Raw genomic sequence first — 20,162 nt, forward strand, 5'->3', positions numbered from 1 at the left:
TGTGCCAGTGCTATGTAAGAAGTGCTTGCATTGGTTCCATGAAGAAAAACACTTGTTTGGGGCCAAGTATAAAGCATGTGTGCCAGTGCTATGTAAGAAGTGCTTGCTTTGGTTCTATGTAGAAAAACAATTGTTTGGGGACAAGAAAAAAGCATGTGTGCCAGTGCTACGTAAAAAGCGCTTGCTTTGGTTCCATGAAGAAAAACACTTGTTTGGGGCCAAGTAAAAAGCATGTGTGCCAGTGCTATGTAAGAAGTGCTTGCATTGGTTCTATGTAGAAAAACAATTGTTTGGGGCCAACAAAAAAGCATTTGTGCCAGTGCTACGTAAAAAGCGCTTGCTTTGGTTCCATGAAGAAAAACACTTGTTTGGGGCCAAGTAAAAAGCATGTGTGCCAGTGCTATGTAAGAAGTGCTTGCATTGGTTCTATGTAGAAAAACACTTGTTTGGGGCCAAGTATAAAGCATGTGTGCCAGTGCTACGTAAAAAGCGCTTGCTTTGGTTCCATGAAGGAAAACACTTGTTTGGGGCCAAGTAAAAAGCATGTGTGCCAGTGCTATGTAAGAAGTGCTTGCATTGGTTCTATGTAGAAAAACAATTGTTTGGGGCCAACAAAAAATCATTTGTGCCAGTGCTACATAAAAAGCGCTTGCTTTGGTTCCATGAAGAAAAACACTTGTTTGGGGCCAAGTAAAAAGCATGTGTGCCAGTGCTATGTAAGAAGTGCTTGCATTGGTTCTATGTAGAAAAACAATTGTTTGGGGCCAACAAAAAAGCATTTGTGCCAGTGCTACGTAAAAAGCGCTTGCTTTGGTTCCATGAAGAAAAACACTTGCTTGGGGCCAAGTAAAAAGCATGTGTGCCAGTGCTATGTAAGAAGTGCTTGCATTGGTTCTTTGTAGAAAAACAATTGTTTGGGGCCAACAAAAAAGCATTTGTGCCAGTGCTACGTAAAAAGTGCTTGCTTTGGTTCCATGAAGAAAAACACTTGTTTGGGGCCAAGTAAAAAGCATGTGTGCCAGTGCTATGTAAGAAGTGCTTGCATTGGTTCTATGTAGAAAAACAATTGTTTGGGGCCAACAAAAAAGCATTTGTGCCAGTGCTACTTAAAAAGCGCTTGCTTTGGTTCCATGAAGAAAAACACTTGTTTGGGGCCAAGTAAAATGCATGTGTGCCAGTGCTATGTAAGAAGTGCTTGCATTGGTTCTATGTAGAAAAACAATTGTTTGGGGCCAACAAAAAAGCATTTGTGCCAGTGCTACGTAAAAAGCTCTTGCTTTGGTTCCATGAAGAAAAACACTTGTTTGGGGCCAAGTAAAAAGCATGTGTGCCAGTGCTATGTAAGAAGTGCTTGCATTGGTTCTATGTAGGAAAACAATTGTTTGGGGCCAACAAAAAAGCATTTGTGCCAGTGCTACGTAAAAAGCGCTTGCTTTGGTTCCACGAAGAAAAACACTTGTTTGGGGCCAAGTAAAAAGCATGTGTGCCAGTGCTATGTAAGAAGTGCTTGCATTGGTTCTATGTAGAAGAACAATTGTTTGGGGCCAAGGATAAAGCATGTGTGCCAGTGCTATGTAAAAAGTGCTTGCTTCGGTACCATGAAGAAAAACAATTGTTTGGGGACAAGAAAAAAGCATGTGTGCCAGTGCTATGTAAGAAGTGCTTGCTTTGGTACCATGAAGAAAAACACTTGTTTGGGGCCAAGTATAAAGCATGTGTGCCAGTGCTATGTAAGAAGTGCTTGCTTTGGTTCTATGTAGAAAGACACTTGTTTGGGGCCAAGTATAAAGCATGTGTGCCAGTGCTACGTAAGAAGTGCTTGCTTTGGTTCTATGTAGAAAAACAATTGTTTGGGGACAAGAAAAAAGCATGTGTGCCAGTGCTATGTAAGAAGTGCTTGCATTGGTTCCATGAAGAAAAACACTTGTTTGGGGCCAAGTATAAAGCATGTGTGCCAGTGCTATGTAAGAAGTGCTTGCTTTGGTACCATGAAGAAAAATACTTGTTTGGGGCCAAGTATAAAGCATGTGTGCCAGTGCTATGTAAAAAGTGCTTGCTTTGGTACCATGAAGAAAAATACTTGTTTGGGGCCAAGTATAAAGCATGTGTGCCAGTGCTACGTAAGAAGTGCTTGCTTTGGTTCTATGTAGAAAAACAATTGTTTGGGGACAAGGAAAAAGCATGTGTGCCAGTGCTATGTAAGAAGTGCTTGCATTGGTTCCATGAAGAAAAACACTTGTTTGGGGCCAAGTATAAAGCATGTGTGCCAGTGCTATGTAAGAAGTGCTTGCATTGGTTCCATGAAGAAAAACACTTGTTTGGGGCCAAGTATAAAGCATGTGTGCCAGTGCTACGTAAGAAGTGCTTGCTTTGGTTCTATGTAGAAAAACAATTGTTTGGGGACAAGAAAAAAGCATGTGTGCCAGTGCTATGTAAGAAGTGCTTGCATTGGTTCCATGAAGAAAAACACTTGTTTGGGGCCAAGTATAAAGCATGTATGCCAGTGCTATGTAAAAGTGCTTGCTTCGGTACCATGAAGTAAAACACTTGTTTGGGGCCAAGTAAAAAGCATGTATGCCAGTGCTATGTAAAAGTGCTTGCTTCGGTACCATGAAGTAAAACACTTGTTTGGGGCCAAGTAAAAAGCATGTATGCCAGTGCTATGTAAAAGTGCTTGCTTCGGTACCATGAAGTAAAACACTTGTTTGGGGCCAAGTAAAAAGCATGTATGCCAGTGCTATGTAAAAGTGCTTGCTTTGGTACCATGAAGAAAAACACTTGTTTGGGGCCAAGTAAAAGCATGTATGCCAGTGCTATGTAAAAGTGCTTGCTTCGGTACCATGAAGTAAAACACTTGTTTGGGGCCAAGTAAAAAGCATGTGTCCCAGTGCTATGTAAGAAGCGCTTGCTTTGGTTCCATGAAGAAAAACACTTGTTAGGGGCCAAGTAAAAAGCATGTGTGCCACTGGTATGTAAGAGGCGCTTGCTTTGGTTCCATGAACAAAAACACTTGTTTGGGGCCAAGTAAAAGCATGTGTGCCAGTGCTATGTAAGAAGTGCTTGCTTTGGTTCCATGAACAAAAACACTCTTTTGGGGCCAAGTAAAAAGCATGTGTGCCAGTGCTATTTAAAAAGGGCTTTCTTTGGTTCCATGAAGAGAAACACTTGTTTGGGGCCAAGTAAAAAGCATTTGTGCCAGTGCTACGTAAAAAGTGCTTGCTTTGGTTCCCTGTAGAAAAACACTTGTTTGGGGCCAAGTAAAAAGCATGTGTGCCAGTGCTATGGAAAAGGTGCTTACTTTGGTTCCATGAAGAAAAACACTTGTTTGGGGCCAAGTAAAAAGCCCCCAGTAACGTGGTTGGCATTAGGAAGTGTATCCAGTCATAGAAACCATGCAAAATGAAAAAGAGAACTGGAACCAGGGCAGCTCTCTGGCTGGCAAGCTCCTCTCAAATCAGCATGGAAAACATATATTAAATGATGATGGTGATGATGAGGGGATATGAACCTAGGAATTGTGAATAAATACTGTGATGCATTTAACAACCGTCTTTAATGTTGATTTCTAACATAGGCACAAGGAATTATGCTTTGGCAGGGAGCACAGAGACAATGACGAAAGACCGAGACCTCTTGAGATATGCTGTGACTGCGAAGACCTGACAAATGAGGTGAGTTCTTGGCTGTTTCCTGCACCAGCTTCACATAGAAGCCCCAGCCCATCTAAAGTACCTTGGATCGCAGGACGGCCTGCTGTGCTTACCTTGGTTCATAGGGCGACCTGCTGTGCTTGAGGAGACCTGTTGAGTCAAGTAGAACAACATCAACATCAAATGGAAATTGTAGTTGTGATACCTGTGCCAGTGGCACGTAAAAAGCACCATCCAAACATGGCTGATGCCAGTGCCACCTTGACTGGCACCTGTGCTGGTGGCACGTAAAAAGCACCCACTGCACTCATGGAGTGGTTGGCATTAGGAAGGGCATCCACCTGTAGAAACACTGCCAGATCAGACTGGAGCCTGGTGCAGCCTCCTGGCTTCCGAGACCCCGGTCAAACCGTCCAACCCATGCCAGCATGGTAAACGGACGTTAAACGATGATGATGATGATGATGATGATGTATAGATGGCCTCCAAAATTTGAGGTGTACTTATTTCGTAGGCACTGGAACAATAAAAGGCAAAATCCACCATTACAGGATTTGAATTTAGATCATAGCTACAACTAAATACTGCAAGTTATTTTCTCCATCACTGCACCATGACGCTGTCCTCTCACTGATTTTAATATTGAATTTTACATAAACTTGAGAATCGTAAATAAATGTTTTCAAGTTTATCGTTTTCCTTTTAATGTTACACTGAAACTGTCTTATTTTTACTTACAGCAAATCAGTTCAGATCTAAATTTAGATTCTCAGTTTTCCAGTTACCATGTTTTATTGGAAAACAAGCAGAAGTGATTTTAGGTACATCTACTAACTATCTTCTTCGAAATCAGCTTGAAGTATATTTAGCATCTATAGTAGTTCGTCACTTTCTAATTTCATCACAGTGTTACGCTGACATTTCGTAAATACCTCACCATCATCATCTTGTTATGTCATTGCAGCCTGTCATTTGACATTATCACATATAACTGTGTTGTTTCATGTTGCCATTCGCTGCTTTATTTATTCATTTCCTGTCAGACCCGATCTCAACATTGCGCTATCATTGACTTTCGTTTCAAACAAAGATTATTTACCTGCATGAAGTTTGTAGCTGTGTCTACAACTTTATTGCTTATATGTAAGCTGTTTGATTATATTTAACTCTTTAGCATTCAAACTGGCCATATCCAACCCAAATATTCTACCTGTTTTATGTCCAGACTGGCCAGATCTAGCATCTCACACATACCCTACAATATCATTCTAAAAATATACAATCACATCATTGAAATCTCAAAGCTTCAAGATAATGCATGATTAATTCAATATAATGTGAATAAATAAGCATTACGAGTGTGATCGTTGACAGAGCGGCTAACCGGCTTCCGTGCCAGTGGCACATAAAAGGACACCATTTGAGTATGATCGTTACCGGCGTTGCCTTACTGGCACTTGTGCCTGTGCTAGTAGGGTGCCAAGAGCACCATCCGAGTGTGATCGTTGCCAGAGCAGCCAACTGGCTTCCGTGACAGTGGAATGTAAATGGGCACCATTCGAGCGTGATTGTTACCAACATCACTTCACTGGCACCTGTGCCGGTGGCACGTGTAAAAAGATCCGAGCAAGGTCGTTGCCAGTACCGCCTGACTGGCGCCCATGCTGGTGGCACGTAAAAAGCACCCACTACACTCTCAGAGTGGTTGGTGTTAGGAAGAGCATCCAGCTGTAGAAACTCTGCCAGATCAAGATTGGAGCCTGGTGCAGCCATCTGGTTCACCAGCCCTCAGTCAAAATCGTCCAACCCATGCTAGCATGGAAAGCGGACGTTAAACAATGATGATGATGATGATGATGATGATACACTTGACAAAGTAATCTGAATGTTAAAAAGTTAAACTATTTACCACTGTCACAGGAATTCAGATGTCCCACAGAAGTGGGTAGTTAGTTTTATGGTTTTGCTCCGAGAACATCCATACTAGTAATAGGTTGATGACTAACTCTATATTCACACAATCTATAAAAGCTTTATAATAGAGATTTAAAGTCTTCCAGTTCTTTATAGTTTAAACAGACATTGTGTGTGGCTTGTATATTATATAGAACACAATACGAACTATTGATAGTGGGAGTAAACCCATATTCTTTCATAAATTTAAAGAATTCTGCACATGTGAATTGTGGTTTGTTGTTAGTCATTAATTTGACTGGTGTGTGACTGTGTGGTAAGCAGTATGTTGCCTAACCACATGGCTTCAGGTTCAGTTCCACTGCATGACACATTGGGGAAAGTGTCTTTTTACTATAACTCCAAAGCCCTGTGAGTAAATTTGTTAGATGAAAACTGAAAGAAGCCCATTATACATATGTGTGTGTGTGTGTGCATGCGTTTTACTGTCTTCTTGCCTTGACATCACATAAATGAGTGTCATCATTATACAAATGGTGTCCTTCATTTCCAGTCTTCCATGGAAACATTTCTTGTCATGGGGAAATAGTAACTTACTTGGAAACAAATGAGGGTTGGCAACTGGAAAGGCATCTGGTAATAGAAAATCTGCTTCAACAAGTTCTGTCCAACCCAAGCAAGCACGGAAAAGTAGATGTTAAAAAATGATGAAAGTGATGATATATCCCACCTTTAGATAACATGCACCTAATTCAACACAATATAAAGCAATTAGGTGGCGTCGGGGGATACCAATTAATATCTTGTCATTTACATTGTATTATGTCTGTAATGAAGAATGATGACTATCAAATGACCCCTAATCCGACTAACTGGAAAATGGATACTGAAGGTAGGAACAGCTGCTCTTTTAATTGTTTCAACGTGGCCATACTGCGAATTTGTTGCAGAATTCAACTCTGGTGCTTATATTTTTTAAAGTTTGGTACTTATTATATCAGTTTCTTTTGCTGAGGTGTTAAGTGATAGGGACATAAACAAACAGTCACCAATTGTCAAGTGGTGTGGGAACATACACAAAGACATACAAACACACATATACAAGTTGTCTTTAGGAAATCAAAGATTAAAGATATTAATGATATAACTTCGGATACAGCAGGGCTGTCACGGAACCTTCAGTGTTGGAGATTACTGGTGGACCTGGTCAACTCAATGCATTATAACATTCCTGGGACCACTAACCTAGGAAGAATCCCAGCCCCCATCAAGCAAGAGCATATATATATATATATAGTTATCGCCATACTTATATGGCAGTCTTATAAATATAAGACTAAAGCTGTCGCTGATTAGCTCCAAGGGGCCACCACCTCAAGCTAGCTATTTGACACACAATCTGCGTCCATTATAAACCTTCGAACAGGGGAGGTCAGCCGCTTCATCCTGCCAGTCAGACAGCTGCAGACATGTTTCAGGGTATTTGCCCTTTATCAATGCAGCGTAGTCAGAAGGTTTATAATGGACGCAGATTGTGTATCAAATAGTTAGCTTGAGGTGGTGGCCCCTTGGAGCTAATCAGCGACAGCTTTAGTCTTATATTTATAAGACTGCCATATAAGTATGGCGATAACTATTAATTTCCAGTAACGCTGCCGTAATCTCCTTTAGAGAGACTTAGTAATTTTAATATTTCTATTATTGAAAACAAGTGGATGTATTCCACTGAAACTAGGTAAATAGATTCTTCGAACAGGGACAGTCAGTAGCGACACCTGCTGGGTGTGACTACGCTGCATTGATAAAGGGCAAATACCCTGAAACATGTCTGCAGCTGTCTGACTGGCAGGATGAAGCGGCTGACCTCCCCTGTTCGAAGGTTTATAATGGACGCAGATTGTGTATCAAATAGTTAGCTTGAGGTGGTGGCCCCTTGGAGCTAATCAGCGACAGCTTTAGTCTTATATTTATAAGACTGCCATATAAGTATGGCGATAACTATTAATTTCCAGTAACGCTGCCATAATCTCCTTTAGAGAGACTTAGTCATTTTAATATTTCTATTATATATATATATATAAAATTATCATTATATTAATATTATATATATATATATATATATATATATATATATTCAGATTAATGTGGTATTTAAGTTTAGGCACCAGAATTTAGTATGGTATTATCCATACAATTTCAAAGTAAGATAATTAAAATCAAAATAAGCAACAAGGATATCGAAAGGTAATGCAGTACGATCATTTCATGCAACTTCATTTAATTGAACAATGCAATCATATACGTTTATATTTTTGTTTTGCAAGATTCTTGATGTGAAATCGTGTGTTGAAACAGATATTGTTGTATTTAGGGATGGTTGTTTTGCCAGTTTAGCCAATAAAAAAACACGCACTATATATTTGGTGTTAATTTGCTTCTGCTTAATTTTTTACATTAATCTTAATTTGGCCAGAGTTCTTTCGTCACACTTCTGTGACCTCATCAGTGGTCCTTTGCTTTCTTCTTTCTTATTAGTGTGTCTCTCCTTACTAACAATCAGCCATTTTGTATTTTGTATTCCTATTGTATGTCATTATTTGTGCATGTGTATACCCCTATGTGTGTCTATGTAAGTATGTGTGTGTGTGAGGGGGGGATGCCTGTATTATCTGTATCCCCTGTTTATACAACTTCGTGTAATTTGTTTTTATTTATTTTGTTCATGTGTTTATACCAACTTATTTTTTTTGTATTTAATTTAATTTTTTTTTTATTAAATACAAACTTTTCATATATATATATGAACTTTCAGAACAAGAGAGAAGGAGACACTCATGGTCCTCTGGAAAACATTCGTCCTCAGCCGCTTGGACTACTGTTCCCAACTATGGTCACCACACAATATAAAACTAACAGCAGAACTCGAAGCAATTCAGAGAAGCTACACAAAGAAGATCGTCTCAATGCAAAATATCAGCTACTGGGAAAGACTGAAAGTATTAAACCTCTTCTCCCTAGAGCGGAGGCGGGAGAGATATGCAGTGATATACATCTGGAAAATCCTGGAGGGTCTTGTCCCAAACTTTGGCATTCAAAGTTACCCCAACCGCAGAACGGGGCGCCACTGCATGGTGCCAAAGATTCCTACATCACCATCAAAATACAGGTCCAGATACTGCAACAGCTTGGGTTTCAGAGGACCACAGCTCTTTAACATCCTCCCTAAATGCCTGAGAGACTTACATGGTGTGGATGTGGGTTTCTTTAAAACTAAACTGGATCTCTTCTTGTCGGGAGTCCCAGATGAACCTACCTCACGACAGGAAACGCAGATGCGGGCAGCAGCATCGAACTCCCTTGTTGATCAAGTGCCACGTATCAGAGGTGGATTCACATATTAGTGTAGCTCATTCAGCGGTGGTGCCCCAGCATGGCCGCGGCCTTCAGGCGAAAACATTTTTAAGGATTTAAGGATTTATATATACATACACACACACATATACATATATATGTATTTATTGATATTCAGCAGAAGCAAAAGAGTGACTCAAGAGGCGAGAGTCACTCTGATGCTTCTGCAAAATATTAATAAAAATATGCATATACTCATGTTCTGAGTTCTGTTTTTCCTGTTTGCATCACCATACCTATCGTGGCTGTGTGGTAAGAAGCTTGTTTCCCAACCACATGGTTCTGAGTTCAGTCTCACTATATAACACCATGGGCAAGTGTCTTCTATATGTGTGTGTCTTTGTAGCTGTGTTCTTCTCATCACTGCTGAACAATGGGTGTTGGTGTGTTTACATCCTCATAACTTAACAGTTCAGCAAAAGAGACTGATAAAATAAGTACTAGACATAAAAAAACATAAGTCTTGGGATCAATTAGTTTGACTAAAACCCTTCAAGGCAGTGCTTCAGCATGGCCACAGTCAAATGACTGAAACAAGTAAAAGAATATATATGTGTAGAAAAGCCACCTACCCCCTTGTTACAAATTCCTCACATCCCCCTTTCTGTGTGTGTGTGTGTGCCTGTGTGTATTTATGAAAGTATGTATGCAGCATTGCATGTATATGACAGCTGTGGTAACATTACCATCCCATTGCCACTGTTGTTCTTACATGCGTGTGTATGTGTGTGTGTGGTAGACAAGAGATGAGGTCTCTGCAATTTTTTGTTGAGTAACCTGCACAGGCGATTTGGTTATAGTGATCGAACGTTTGTGCTGCATATTAGTTTGGATCTTCCAAATCAAAACTGCCTTATACAGGAGCATGGTGTGCCACACATCAGGTGTCTAAATGATTACAGAGCAAGGCAAGATGAAGTGTTTTCCTCAAAAACACAATGCAACACCTGGGCTAGGAATTGAAATCATAATCACAACATCATGAGTACAACACCTTAACCACTAGACTACATATAGATATGTGTGTGTTCATCTATGTAATTGTCTCTTCATGTGACATGTGTTAATGATTGTTACTATACAAGTAATGTTCATTCCCAATCCTCTATGGAAACATATCTGGCTATAGGGAAATATCACCTTGCTTGGAAACAGGTGATGCTTAGCAACAAGATTATCATCTGCAGCCCCAACAAGTTTTGCCTTACTCATGCAAACATAGAACAGTGGACATTAAATAATCATAACAATGATGATGATGATGATGATTACAGTATTTCATTGCTTTGTTTGGGTTATGGATATAGTAACTCTTATTTCAGCTGCAGGAAATGTTTTGCAATTGGAGAAATGTGTACACTGTCAAGGAAACTACAAGGCTTTTGGATTAAGTGTCGCTCATTGGAACGAAAGACTTGAAGACTATGAAATGGGGTAAGAAGTTTGCTTCCCAACCACATGGATCCACATTCAGTTCCACTGTGTGGTATCTTGGTTGTTCCTTCTTGAGCCATGCCTGGCTCATAAAATTTCCTTCGCGTTGCAGGTGAGCTGCTAGCTGCAGGAGAAAAGAGTGAGAGAAAGTTGTGGTGAAAGAGTCAGCAGAAGTTCGCCATTACCTTCTGCTGGAGCCGCTTGGAGCTTAGGTGTTTTCGCTCATAAACACACACATCACCCGGTCTGAAATTCAAACCCACAATTCCTCAACCGCAAGTCCGCTGCTCTATCCACTAGGCCATGTGCCTCCACTGTGGTATCTTGGGAAAGTGTCTTCTACTATAGCCTTGTGCAGACTGAAGCCTTGTGAGTGGATTTAATAGATGGAAACATATGTATATATGTGTGTGTGTCTGTGTTTGTCCCTCCATCACCACTTGACAACCAATATTGGTGTTTATTTCCCTGTAACTTAGTAGTTTGGCAAAATAGATTGATAGAATAAGCACCAGGTTTAAAAAGATAAATACTTGGGTTGATTCATTTGACTGAAAATTCAAAGCATTGCCCCAGCATGGCTGCAGTCTAATGACTGAAATAGGAAAAAGATAAAAGATAGCCAAAAAGTACAGTGGATCTTCGGCTTACAAGTTTGATTTGTTCCTGAAAGCCATTCGTCACCCAAAATGACCGTAAACTGAAAGTATTTTCTCCATAGGAAATTTAAGAGAAGGCATGGTGAATTCAAGCTGGGATGTGCAGTGAGTGAAAGCTAGACAGCAACTGATGCTCCTCTGCCAATACTCCCAGCTTGTCACCAGCCATTGTTGCCAATCACTGTTGCTGGCTTTCATGTTCATTACTTGAGACACCATCGAGCACCTGAGATGTTTTATGCTTGAACAATTGTTTGCAAATTAATTTGTTCATGATGAGGTGTTTATAAGCCATGGTTCCACTGTATATTAAAAAAGTGTACACAGTGGCTGTGTGGTAAAGAAGTTTGCTTCCCAACCATATAGTTCTGGGTTCAGTCCCACTGCGTGGCACCTTGGGCAAGTGTCTTCTACATTAGTCTTGGGCTGATCAAAGCCTTGCGAGTGGATTTGGTATATGGAAACTGAAAGAAAACTGTTATATATATACATACATACATACATACATATATATATATATATATATATATATATATATATATATATATATATATATATATATATATATATATATATATATATATATATATATATATATTATGTGAAATAGAAAGATGAATAATCTTGTTGTAGATTAATCAAAAGTTAACCGATACCTTAGTAGCAAAAATCACAGCAGTAAACAGCACGGTTGGAGGTACAACCATCTGGCGTTGCAACCGTGCGTTGGTGCGGATAATTGAAATTAAAACATTATTGGTGAATTGAAGAAATGGAGCTGAACGCAGATTGAACAGAAATCGTTTTATTTCATTCTACACGTGTTTCGAAAGGCACAAATTACCAAAATCCGATTGAGTTTCGCCATGGGCTCTTAGGAGCATAGTTCGATTTGGTTTTTGTTCCGCCTCTGTTCTGTTTTTGTTTCTCTAACGGATTTCCTTTTTTCTTCATGAAGAGAAAGACACAATATGGTCCCATTATTCAATCGGATTTTGGTAATTTGTGCCTTTCGAAACACGTGTAGAATGAAATAAAACGATTTCTGTTCAATCTGCGTTCAGCTCCATTTCTTCAATTCACCAATAATGTTTTTATATATATATATATATATATATATATATAATATTAGGGAGTATAACTCCAAACTTACAGGGAAAAATTCAATTTAGTATTAAATCAAATTTCACAATATAAATATATAATATATAAATTGTGTATCATTGTTTGAATTGCATAATAGTGGTTTTTCTCTAATTTATATATTATCATATATATATATATACTAGCTGAATAGTCTGTCATTGCCAGGCAATTTTTACAATAGAATGCCTTGTATAAATTTTCATTTATTCCATGTCAGAGAATACCTTCCCCGACAGGCCTGTTAATCAGGACAGATTTCTGAAATTTTTCACTAAAAAACTTTGTTGAGGATTTTAATACTTTTCAAATTATGTACATATCTGTTCAACTTTTTGACATGACTTTATTCATTAAAACTTCAGAATTTCTTACGACTTTGGTCGTTGCTTCCATTTGTTTAATAAAAATTCCTCCTCCTAATGATTTTGCTTTCATTTCATGATAGACAGCTATCATGCAGAAAATGCCAGCTTCCAAATCCTGTGTTCTGATTAGGTAAAATTGATTAAACTTTAAACCTTAGTAACATTTCTCTGCAACTTTTCTGGAACAGATAAATGACAAAATTGGATTATTCATCAAAAACTATTACAATATACCAAATTTGGAAATTTTGATATAATTTTAAAATTTCACAATATGTGACAGCAACAGGGAAACCCCTACAAAAGTAGAGAGACAAACAGTTATAGGACGACACACACATTTACAAATGTACAAGTTTAAAATGGTGCATAGTAGACATGTATGTGTGTCTGTGAGCGTTTCTTTGTGATGGACAGTAGAAAAGCCACCTACCCCCTCTTTCCTTAAAGCTACATATTCATCACATCCCCCTTTCTGTGTGTGTGCCTGTGTGTATTTATGAAAGTATCTATGCAGCATCGCATGTATATGACAGCTGTAGTAACATTATCATCCCATTGTCACTGCTGTTCTCACCTTCACTGATATAAGTCACCTTCTCTCTATTATTACTTTCCCTTCAGACTAATACTTTTTGCAACCTTCTCATTTTATCATATAATTCGCCCAACGCCCCTAGGGGGATACATTATAAATTTTTATTGAAATCTAATTAGCCTATTATTGAACTGGATGTTAGTGTAACATGTATGCAAAGTTTCATAAATATTGGTTCATTGGTAACAAAAAGACAGAAATTCCCATTTATATATATATGTGTTTGTGTGTATGTATGTGTGTGAGGTTTTGTGTCTGTGTTTGTGCCCCTACAATCGTTTGACAACCGTTGTTGGTGTGTTTACGTCCCTGTAAACTTAATGGTTCGGCAAAAGTGACCAATAGATTAAGTACTAGGCTTACAAAGAATAAGTCCTCAGGTCACTTTCTTCGACTAAAAAAAACATTTGAGGTGGTGCTTCAGCATGGCCGAAACAATTGAAAAAATAAAAGAGTGGAAAATTCTAACTTGGATTATATGACCTATTCTTGTGAAGTAACTTCCATCAAAATCGAGAAGATGGAGTCAAAGATAACAACGCAAATGTCAAGATTTATACAGGCGCAAGGAACTCACAAAGGAATAATTAGAAATGACCATTTTTGATAGGGTTAACATGCAGTTTACAGTTGTAAGAAAGTGAAAGTAAATTGTCCTTAAAATTGAAAGTAAGTTGCAACGGAAGCCAAAAGTGACTTCAGTGACCTACCAAAATTTCCTACAACATATTTGATAGCCAATGGCTTCCTACGTGGGTCTCAGCAACTTCTATACTTATGAAGTTGTCAACTGTTCACTCAGACTATAGAAGGGCGATGAAATTCTTGCAAATAAGAAACTTAGGCGACATTGTGGGACTAGTGATGATATATTTATACCATATATTCAAGGGTATGTGTGGCGAAACACATTTAGAGATCATGAAAAACTATTCTCGAATTTCATTTCGTACATCAAAGACTAAAGTTTTCTCGTAAACGTGATTGGTTACATCTCATAAAATATGTTCATTCCATACATTAGTTATGTCACAAACTTTGTTTACATGAAATTATGGTATGTCACTATTATCACTTCTGGTTTCTATCGCAATTTACTTTCTTTTAGGACGATTTATTTCCACTTTCACAATGATAATCTGGATGTTAACATTTTTATAGGAAGATCTAAAGAAAACGAACATAGCGTATTGTTTCAAGTCAATACTCAAGTGTTCTCCAAGGGTATATCAGAACGGATGCATGTTTCATGATGAAACCTTGAAAACGTGATATATCAGAGGAAACTGACAAAGACAAAACGAGAAAAGTATTTTTAATATTTATTTTTGCTAATCACCTGTTTTTCGTCATGTTTAATTATTTCCGTATCTGGTCGAATTTAATTTTACCTCGTTTGCTGTGTTCGCTGTTTCTTATGAATACAATGTTTAAGAGAAAGATGAGACGGAAAGGAGTGAGAGAAGAGAAAGAGAGGAAGGAGAGAGAACGAGAGAGCCAAATGAAATAATGTCTGGCAGAGAGAGAGAGAGAGAGAGAGAGAGAGAGAGAGAGAGAGAGAGAGAGAGAGAGAGAGAGTTAAGATAATGTCTACTAGAAATAAGACATATTTAGGAAATAAAAGATCCGGTGAAAGAAAAATGCAAAAACCGAAAAGAAAGTTCAATTGAAATGAGGCAGACGAGAAAATCTACATAGATAAGAGTATGCTTGGTCAAACTAAACATTGATTTTTATATTTACCTAAGCTCGGTTTAATCAGTTTTTCTCTGGATATAGTCACACTTTAGTTGTGTGTTATTTTAAGGTGTAAAAAAAAAGGAAAAGTATAAATGCGAAATAAGTAAATGTGAAAAGCTGGGACAACAACAGATTGAGAAAGAAAAGAAGGTAATAGGAGGAAATAATTAAGTTTCAAAACACACTGAGTGAGTTTAAGCGATAGAAAATAAAGTATACCTAAATGAAAACAGCACTGATAAATTAAATTTGAAGACTTGTTTCTATTGATTGAACCTTATCCCCAACATGGCTTTCCAGTCACGAGGTTCCAGTTTCAATTCCATTGCGTAGTACCTTGGGCAAGTGTCTCGAAAGATATTTGTATGAAATAAAATTAATGTTTGTTTCTCAACTACATGGCTTCGGGTTCAGTTACACTGCATGGTAGCTTGGGCAATTGTCTTCTACGATAGCTCGGGACAAACAAGGCCTCATTGAAAAAAACCCATTTCCCTAAAAGTTATGAAGGAAAAACTTGGATCTTGTGAATTTTCCGAAGTCCTTTCCCCACCTTCCCGTTGCGTTGCGCGCATTTTTTTTCATACACATTGTTTCTTACACATTGTTTTACACCCATTCCAGTACCTTTGGGGGATTTTCATTGTGTAAACATTAACCAATACTTTTATTTAAATATGTCCACTGATAAACTAATCTTACCAACGTAGATACATTCATAGTTATATAGTCTTGAAATATTGTCATCACAATTTTATAAAGTTATTTTTGTGATAACATCTGTATTTCTTTCATACAAAACATATCATTGATATGCTTACTGTTCTTTTTTATGAAAAACACAATTATTTTGTGAGAATAATTGACTATAATTTCTATCCTGTATGAATGAATTTGTGTCGTGATAACATGTAGTCAGAAAAGTTCTGTCAACTTAATTTCACACCAGGTTTGGGTCAACCTAAGGAGTAAATAAAGAACAATTGTCCAAGATGCAACAGTGACGGAACGGTGTATAGCAAGGGTACTGTGTTCTCCCTTTCTTCAACTAAGGAAGGGGGGGTCTCACAGCTATCTAATTCTCTCTCTCCATACTATCCCCAGCCTCAAGACCTTAGTGTATTCCTTCATAGTTATTAAAAATCTGTTTCCATCAATGACTATGGTATCGAACACAGGATGTCATGATTGTAACCATATGATCATGTACGTACATGTGTGCAGGCATTGTTTCGTTCTCGATGGGCTGATAGACAACTCAATGAAGGCATTGTTATTGTTTTACGTGTTTATTTACCTTTTCTTATTACACGAACTGTCAACATTCAGCATAGTAATACATATATACTTTAGACACAGTGCGTACTGTTTACTATCAAAATAGTGCCAAAAGTGGGGATGTATTCTACACATATATACCCACGTATACACATAGATATGAATGTGTAACAGTGACGTAGCTAATAGTGGAATAACCGCTCCTCACGAGCACATTTTTCAAAACTGACGCATTTTATAAAATGTATAATCAATGAATTAAAAATTGCTTTGTATGTGCGCGCTCCCTACTTTACAACTTGGCTACGTCCCTGCAATGGGTGTGTGTATGTATATATACATAGACATGCAGGAAGTAAATAGACACTTTTAATTTTCAAAATTTCTGATCTAAGCGTCCTAATATGCTTTCAGTGGGGTAGAATTTACAATGTAATTATTCTTTTTCAGTCCAGGTGCCATTATATTAAACATTTGCGAAGAGTAACCATGTCACGCACAAAAAATTCAGCAGAACTGTCAAATTTTCAAAGAGGTCGTACTGTTGGGCAATCTGAGGCTGGTCTTAGCCAGCGAAAAATTGCCGAAAATCTTCAAATTCCTCTTGCTACTGTTAATAGAATTATAGCGCAATTCAAAAGCCAAGGAAAAAATCAACAGATTCTCGTCCCGGCCGACCTGGGCCCTCGGAAAGGAAGCTTCGCTGTTTGAAGAGAATTGTGGAAAACGAATCCCGTTCGAAGGCTTCTGATATTGCAAAACAGCTAGAAGTTAGTCCAAGAACGTGTGTTACATATCTGCATGAGCTTGGGTATTATGGACGAGCCGCTAGAAGAAAACCTCTCCTTCAACCTGTAGCAATATTGTTTTCTTCATTGTTATCTTCACCGTTTGAGAAAAATATTAAGAATGATCTCGTTTGAGATTACAAACATTTTGGCTAGTTTAACGTTGTTGTGTCCACTATTTTGATTGGGTGGCATCTAAGCGCGGTCTGTCTCTCTACTTATTTCGCGCCACTGGCCAAAGCCAACCAATCACGGCCTTTGGTTAAGATTCCATTTCTGAGACTCGTTTGAGCCACCCAACCGGTATATAAAGGAGTGTTTTCAGACACTTTTGGTCTTTGGTTCCAGTTCTTCTAAGAACTAACTTTAGACCACAGCGCTACTCAACCAAGCGATATACGATTGTTCCTGCTACTACTACCTATTGATGCACGTGGTTCTACTTTTAACGAATTATTACAAGCCATAAATACATGCAGCAACAATAGAGCATAAGTGAATTGACGACAAGTCTTGCTGTTGAGATATAAATATTGTTTATTTTACAATCGTGTCAACGTTAGGAGTTTGTAAGCGTTCGCATGTCTTGTGTCTGTGTGTTCGTGTGTGTGGCAGGACAATCAGGGTGAATGCGGCTGGCATAGAAGGTACATGATGGTGGCGACGGGGAAGATAGTCGGCTTTCTATGATTGTGTACATTAGCGTAGCCGGTAGTAGCCGGAACAATCGTATATCGCTTGGTTGAGTAACGCTGTGGCCTAAAGTTAGTTCTTAGAAGAACTTGAACTAAAAGACGAAAAGTGTCTGAAAACACTCCTTTATATACCGGTTGGTTGGCTCAAACGAGCCTCAAAAACGGAATCTTAACCAAAGGCCGTAATTGGTTATTTCGGGACAGTGGCGCGAAATAAGTAGAGACAAATCGCGTCACGTGTCAACCAATCAGTTTAGTGTTTACAACAGGAACTAGTTGGCCAAAGATGGCTGTAACCTCAAACGAGATCATTTCTTGCCTTGCCTTTCAACAGTGACGATATTAGAAATCGCTATAGTCATATTTCAAAATGGCTGAAAATGCCATGCTACAATGGCTTTCCGAAGAACAATTTTGTTTCGATGCGAAAGACTTACAAGTTTCGGTGTTAATTTAAGAAGCAAAGTAAACTTTACAAAGTTTCATACATAATTTTATGTTATTAAGATAGCTTTTTACTTTTTCATTTGATATGGACACATCCTGACAAAATATGTTTTTAGTGCGTAGATTGTTACATAACATAATTCTAGTGGTTAGAATTATGAATTTCCTTTTCAAAGTAAATCTTTAACGCTAAATACAAAACGAAACAAACTTTTACATAATGTCGAAAGTGAAATAATTTAGTTATTAGTCTTGTTCTATGTATTTTCGTTGTTATCTACTCGTTAACAATAGCCATCTGTCGCTCTTAAGATGCACTAACAAAGCAACTGATTATCGTCTTTCTATCTTGATAATCAATAAACCTCCACCTTTTAATCAATGACTTGGCAATCCGGTTGGCGGCAACAGCTTGTCCAAATATGACTGAATGTGGTGTGTGCATGCCAATTCGTCTCTCATCTGAAAGATACGTGTAAAAGATTACTATTTTCAGACTGACTTTTTCTTGTTTCCTGGAGCTTTTACACCTCTGTAATGTCGTCTTTCAAATTTTTACAACTTTTGTTTTATTCCTGTTGTTTCATTATATTGGCCAACGCAACTGTGATTGAAGTTAACTCGTATAATTTCAACCAGGTAAACTATTTTATTTTTTCCTTTTTCTGTCGGTGTCTTAATTACGCAACGACTTGCTTAATCACAAAGGATTTTTAAGACGAGTTTCTTTAATTTAAGCCAGTCTTTTCAAACGACATGTTTTTTGACTCCAATTAGTAAGTCCTAAATTAGTTTAGTTTTATTTTTAGCAACTTTCAGAAAAAGGACATTCTAACTTTATTTGCTATGCTGTTTTCTTCCCTTTTTCGTTTTCACTTTCGTCACCCTGGATTTAATTTTTGTCAAACCATGAAAAACGTGTTGCTACTTAGTTGCGCATGCAAAGAAGTTAATTGGATTCTAAACGACGCTATTTAACGAATGGAAATTACCAAAATCTTTAATATCTTGATATTTTCCTTTCGAATTGAAAGTTTCTATAAAGCCAGTTTGATTTTCTTAATAGACAAATGATTTTGATGAAAACTTTAGTCTTTTTTTAAAATTTTTCTTTCGTGGCACAGCCAATGAGGTGTGGGGGAAGGCCTCCATGCCGTTACGCGACTTACTAGAAATAAAAGCCAATCTTCCATCTAACCACACTGTGAACTGAAAGGGTACACCGAATAATGTGATTGTGAATTTGAAGAAGGGAGACGTGGCAGAATTTCGAAATAGTTATCCCACGAAGAAGTGGATAAAAAACCCAACCCAATTCCTTGTCCGTTTCCTTCCCCCATGTAGAAATTCCACCGAAGGCATGATAGTCACAGTTGGTCAGCATTGGCAGTATAAAAAATGGGTAAATTTTGCTAAGTATACCTGCACGTGGGCATAATGATATAGACCAAATGATTTATTACGAAAAGTCCGAGCGGTTGTTTATGCAAGACGTTTTGTTATGAAATAAAAATGGGCGTAACTTCGGTGCAAGTACCGGATACATTTCAAGAAAGTGTTTTTCGTCAATAATGTCATACAATCCCCAAATAATTTGAATGCGTTATTTTCATGGCTTCTGTTTCAGAACCGTTCTTGGAAATAGAGCCACTTCAGTTTTAATGCATGGGTACAATGAACAGTTGTCTAGGGTCCTCACCGGTTTAGGGTCCAATCCTGATTTATGTATGCTGTGGTTTGGCGAGCTGGCAGAAACGTTAGCACGCCGGGCGAAATGCTTAGCAGTATTTTGTCTGTCTTTACGTTCTGAGTTCAAATTCCGCCGAGGTCGACTTTGCCTTTCATCCTTTCGGGGTTGATAAATTAAGTACCAGTTACGCACTGGGGTCAATGTAATCGACTTAATCCGTTTGTCTGTCCTTGTTTGTCCTCTCTGTGTTTAGCCCCTTGTGGGTAGTAAAGAAATAGGTTTACTGTCAGTAGAAAAATACTCCAGGGCTTCGTGCATTGGTTTTTCCCGGGGAGGGGGCGTCATGC

At 38.2% G+C, this 20,162-nt stretch overlaps 1 protein-coding gene across 2 annotated transcripts in view; it reads left to right on the forward strand.

The window, feature by feature from the left end:
- Positions 1 to 18,071: 18,071 nt before the first annotated feature.
- The window catches only part of LOC115211019 (protein disulfide-isomerase erp38-like), a 305,348-nt gene continuing 303,257 nt past the window's right edge, over positions 18,072 to 20,162 (forward strand). Inside the window, exon 1 of one of the 2 annotated variants that reach the window (XM_036501737.1) lies at positions 18,072 to 18,172. Coding sequence is in view for 1 of the 2 variants with exons in the window: in XM_029779865.2 (XP_029635725.1) it covers positions 18,663 to 18,764 (102 nt within the window). In the remaining variant the exon portion in view is untranslated. Of the gene's footprint in view, positions 18,173 to 18,548; positions 18,765 to 20,162 lie in introns of those variants that run through there. The other variant, XM_029779865.2, reaches the window with a different exon arrangement.

This window comes from Octopus sinensis, linkage group LG4 (genome assembly GCF_006345805.1).
Source record: "Octopus sinensis linkage group LG4, ASM634580v1, whole genome shotgun sequence".
Lineage (NCBI taxonomy): Eukaryota > Metazoa > Mollusca > Cephalopoda > Octopoda > Octopodidae > Octopus > Octopus sinensis.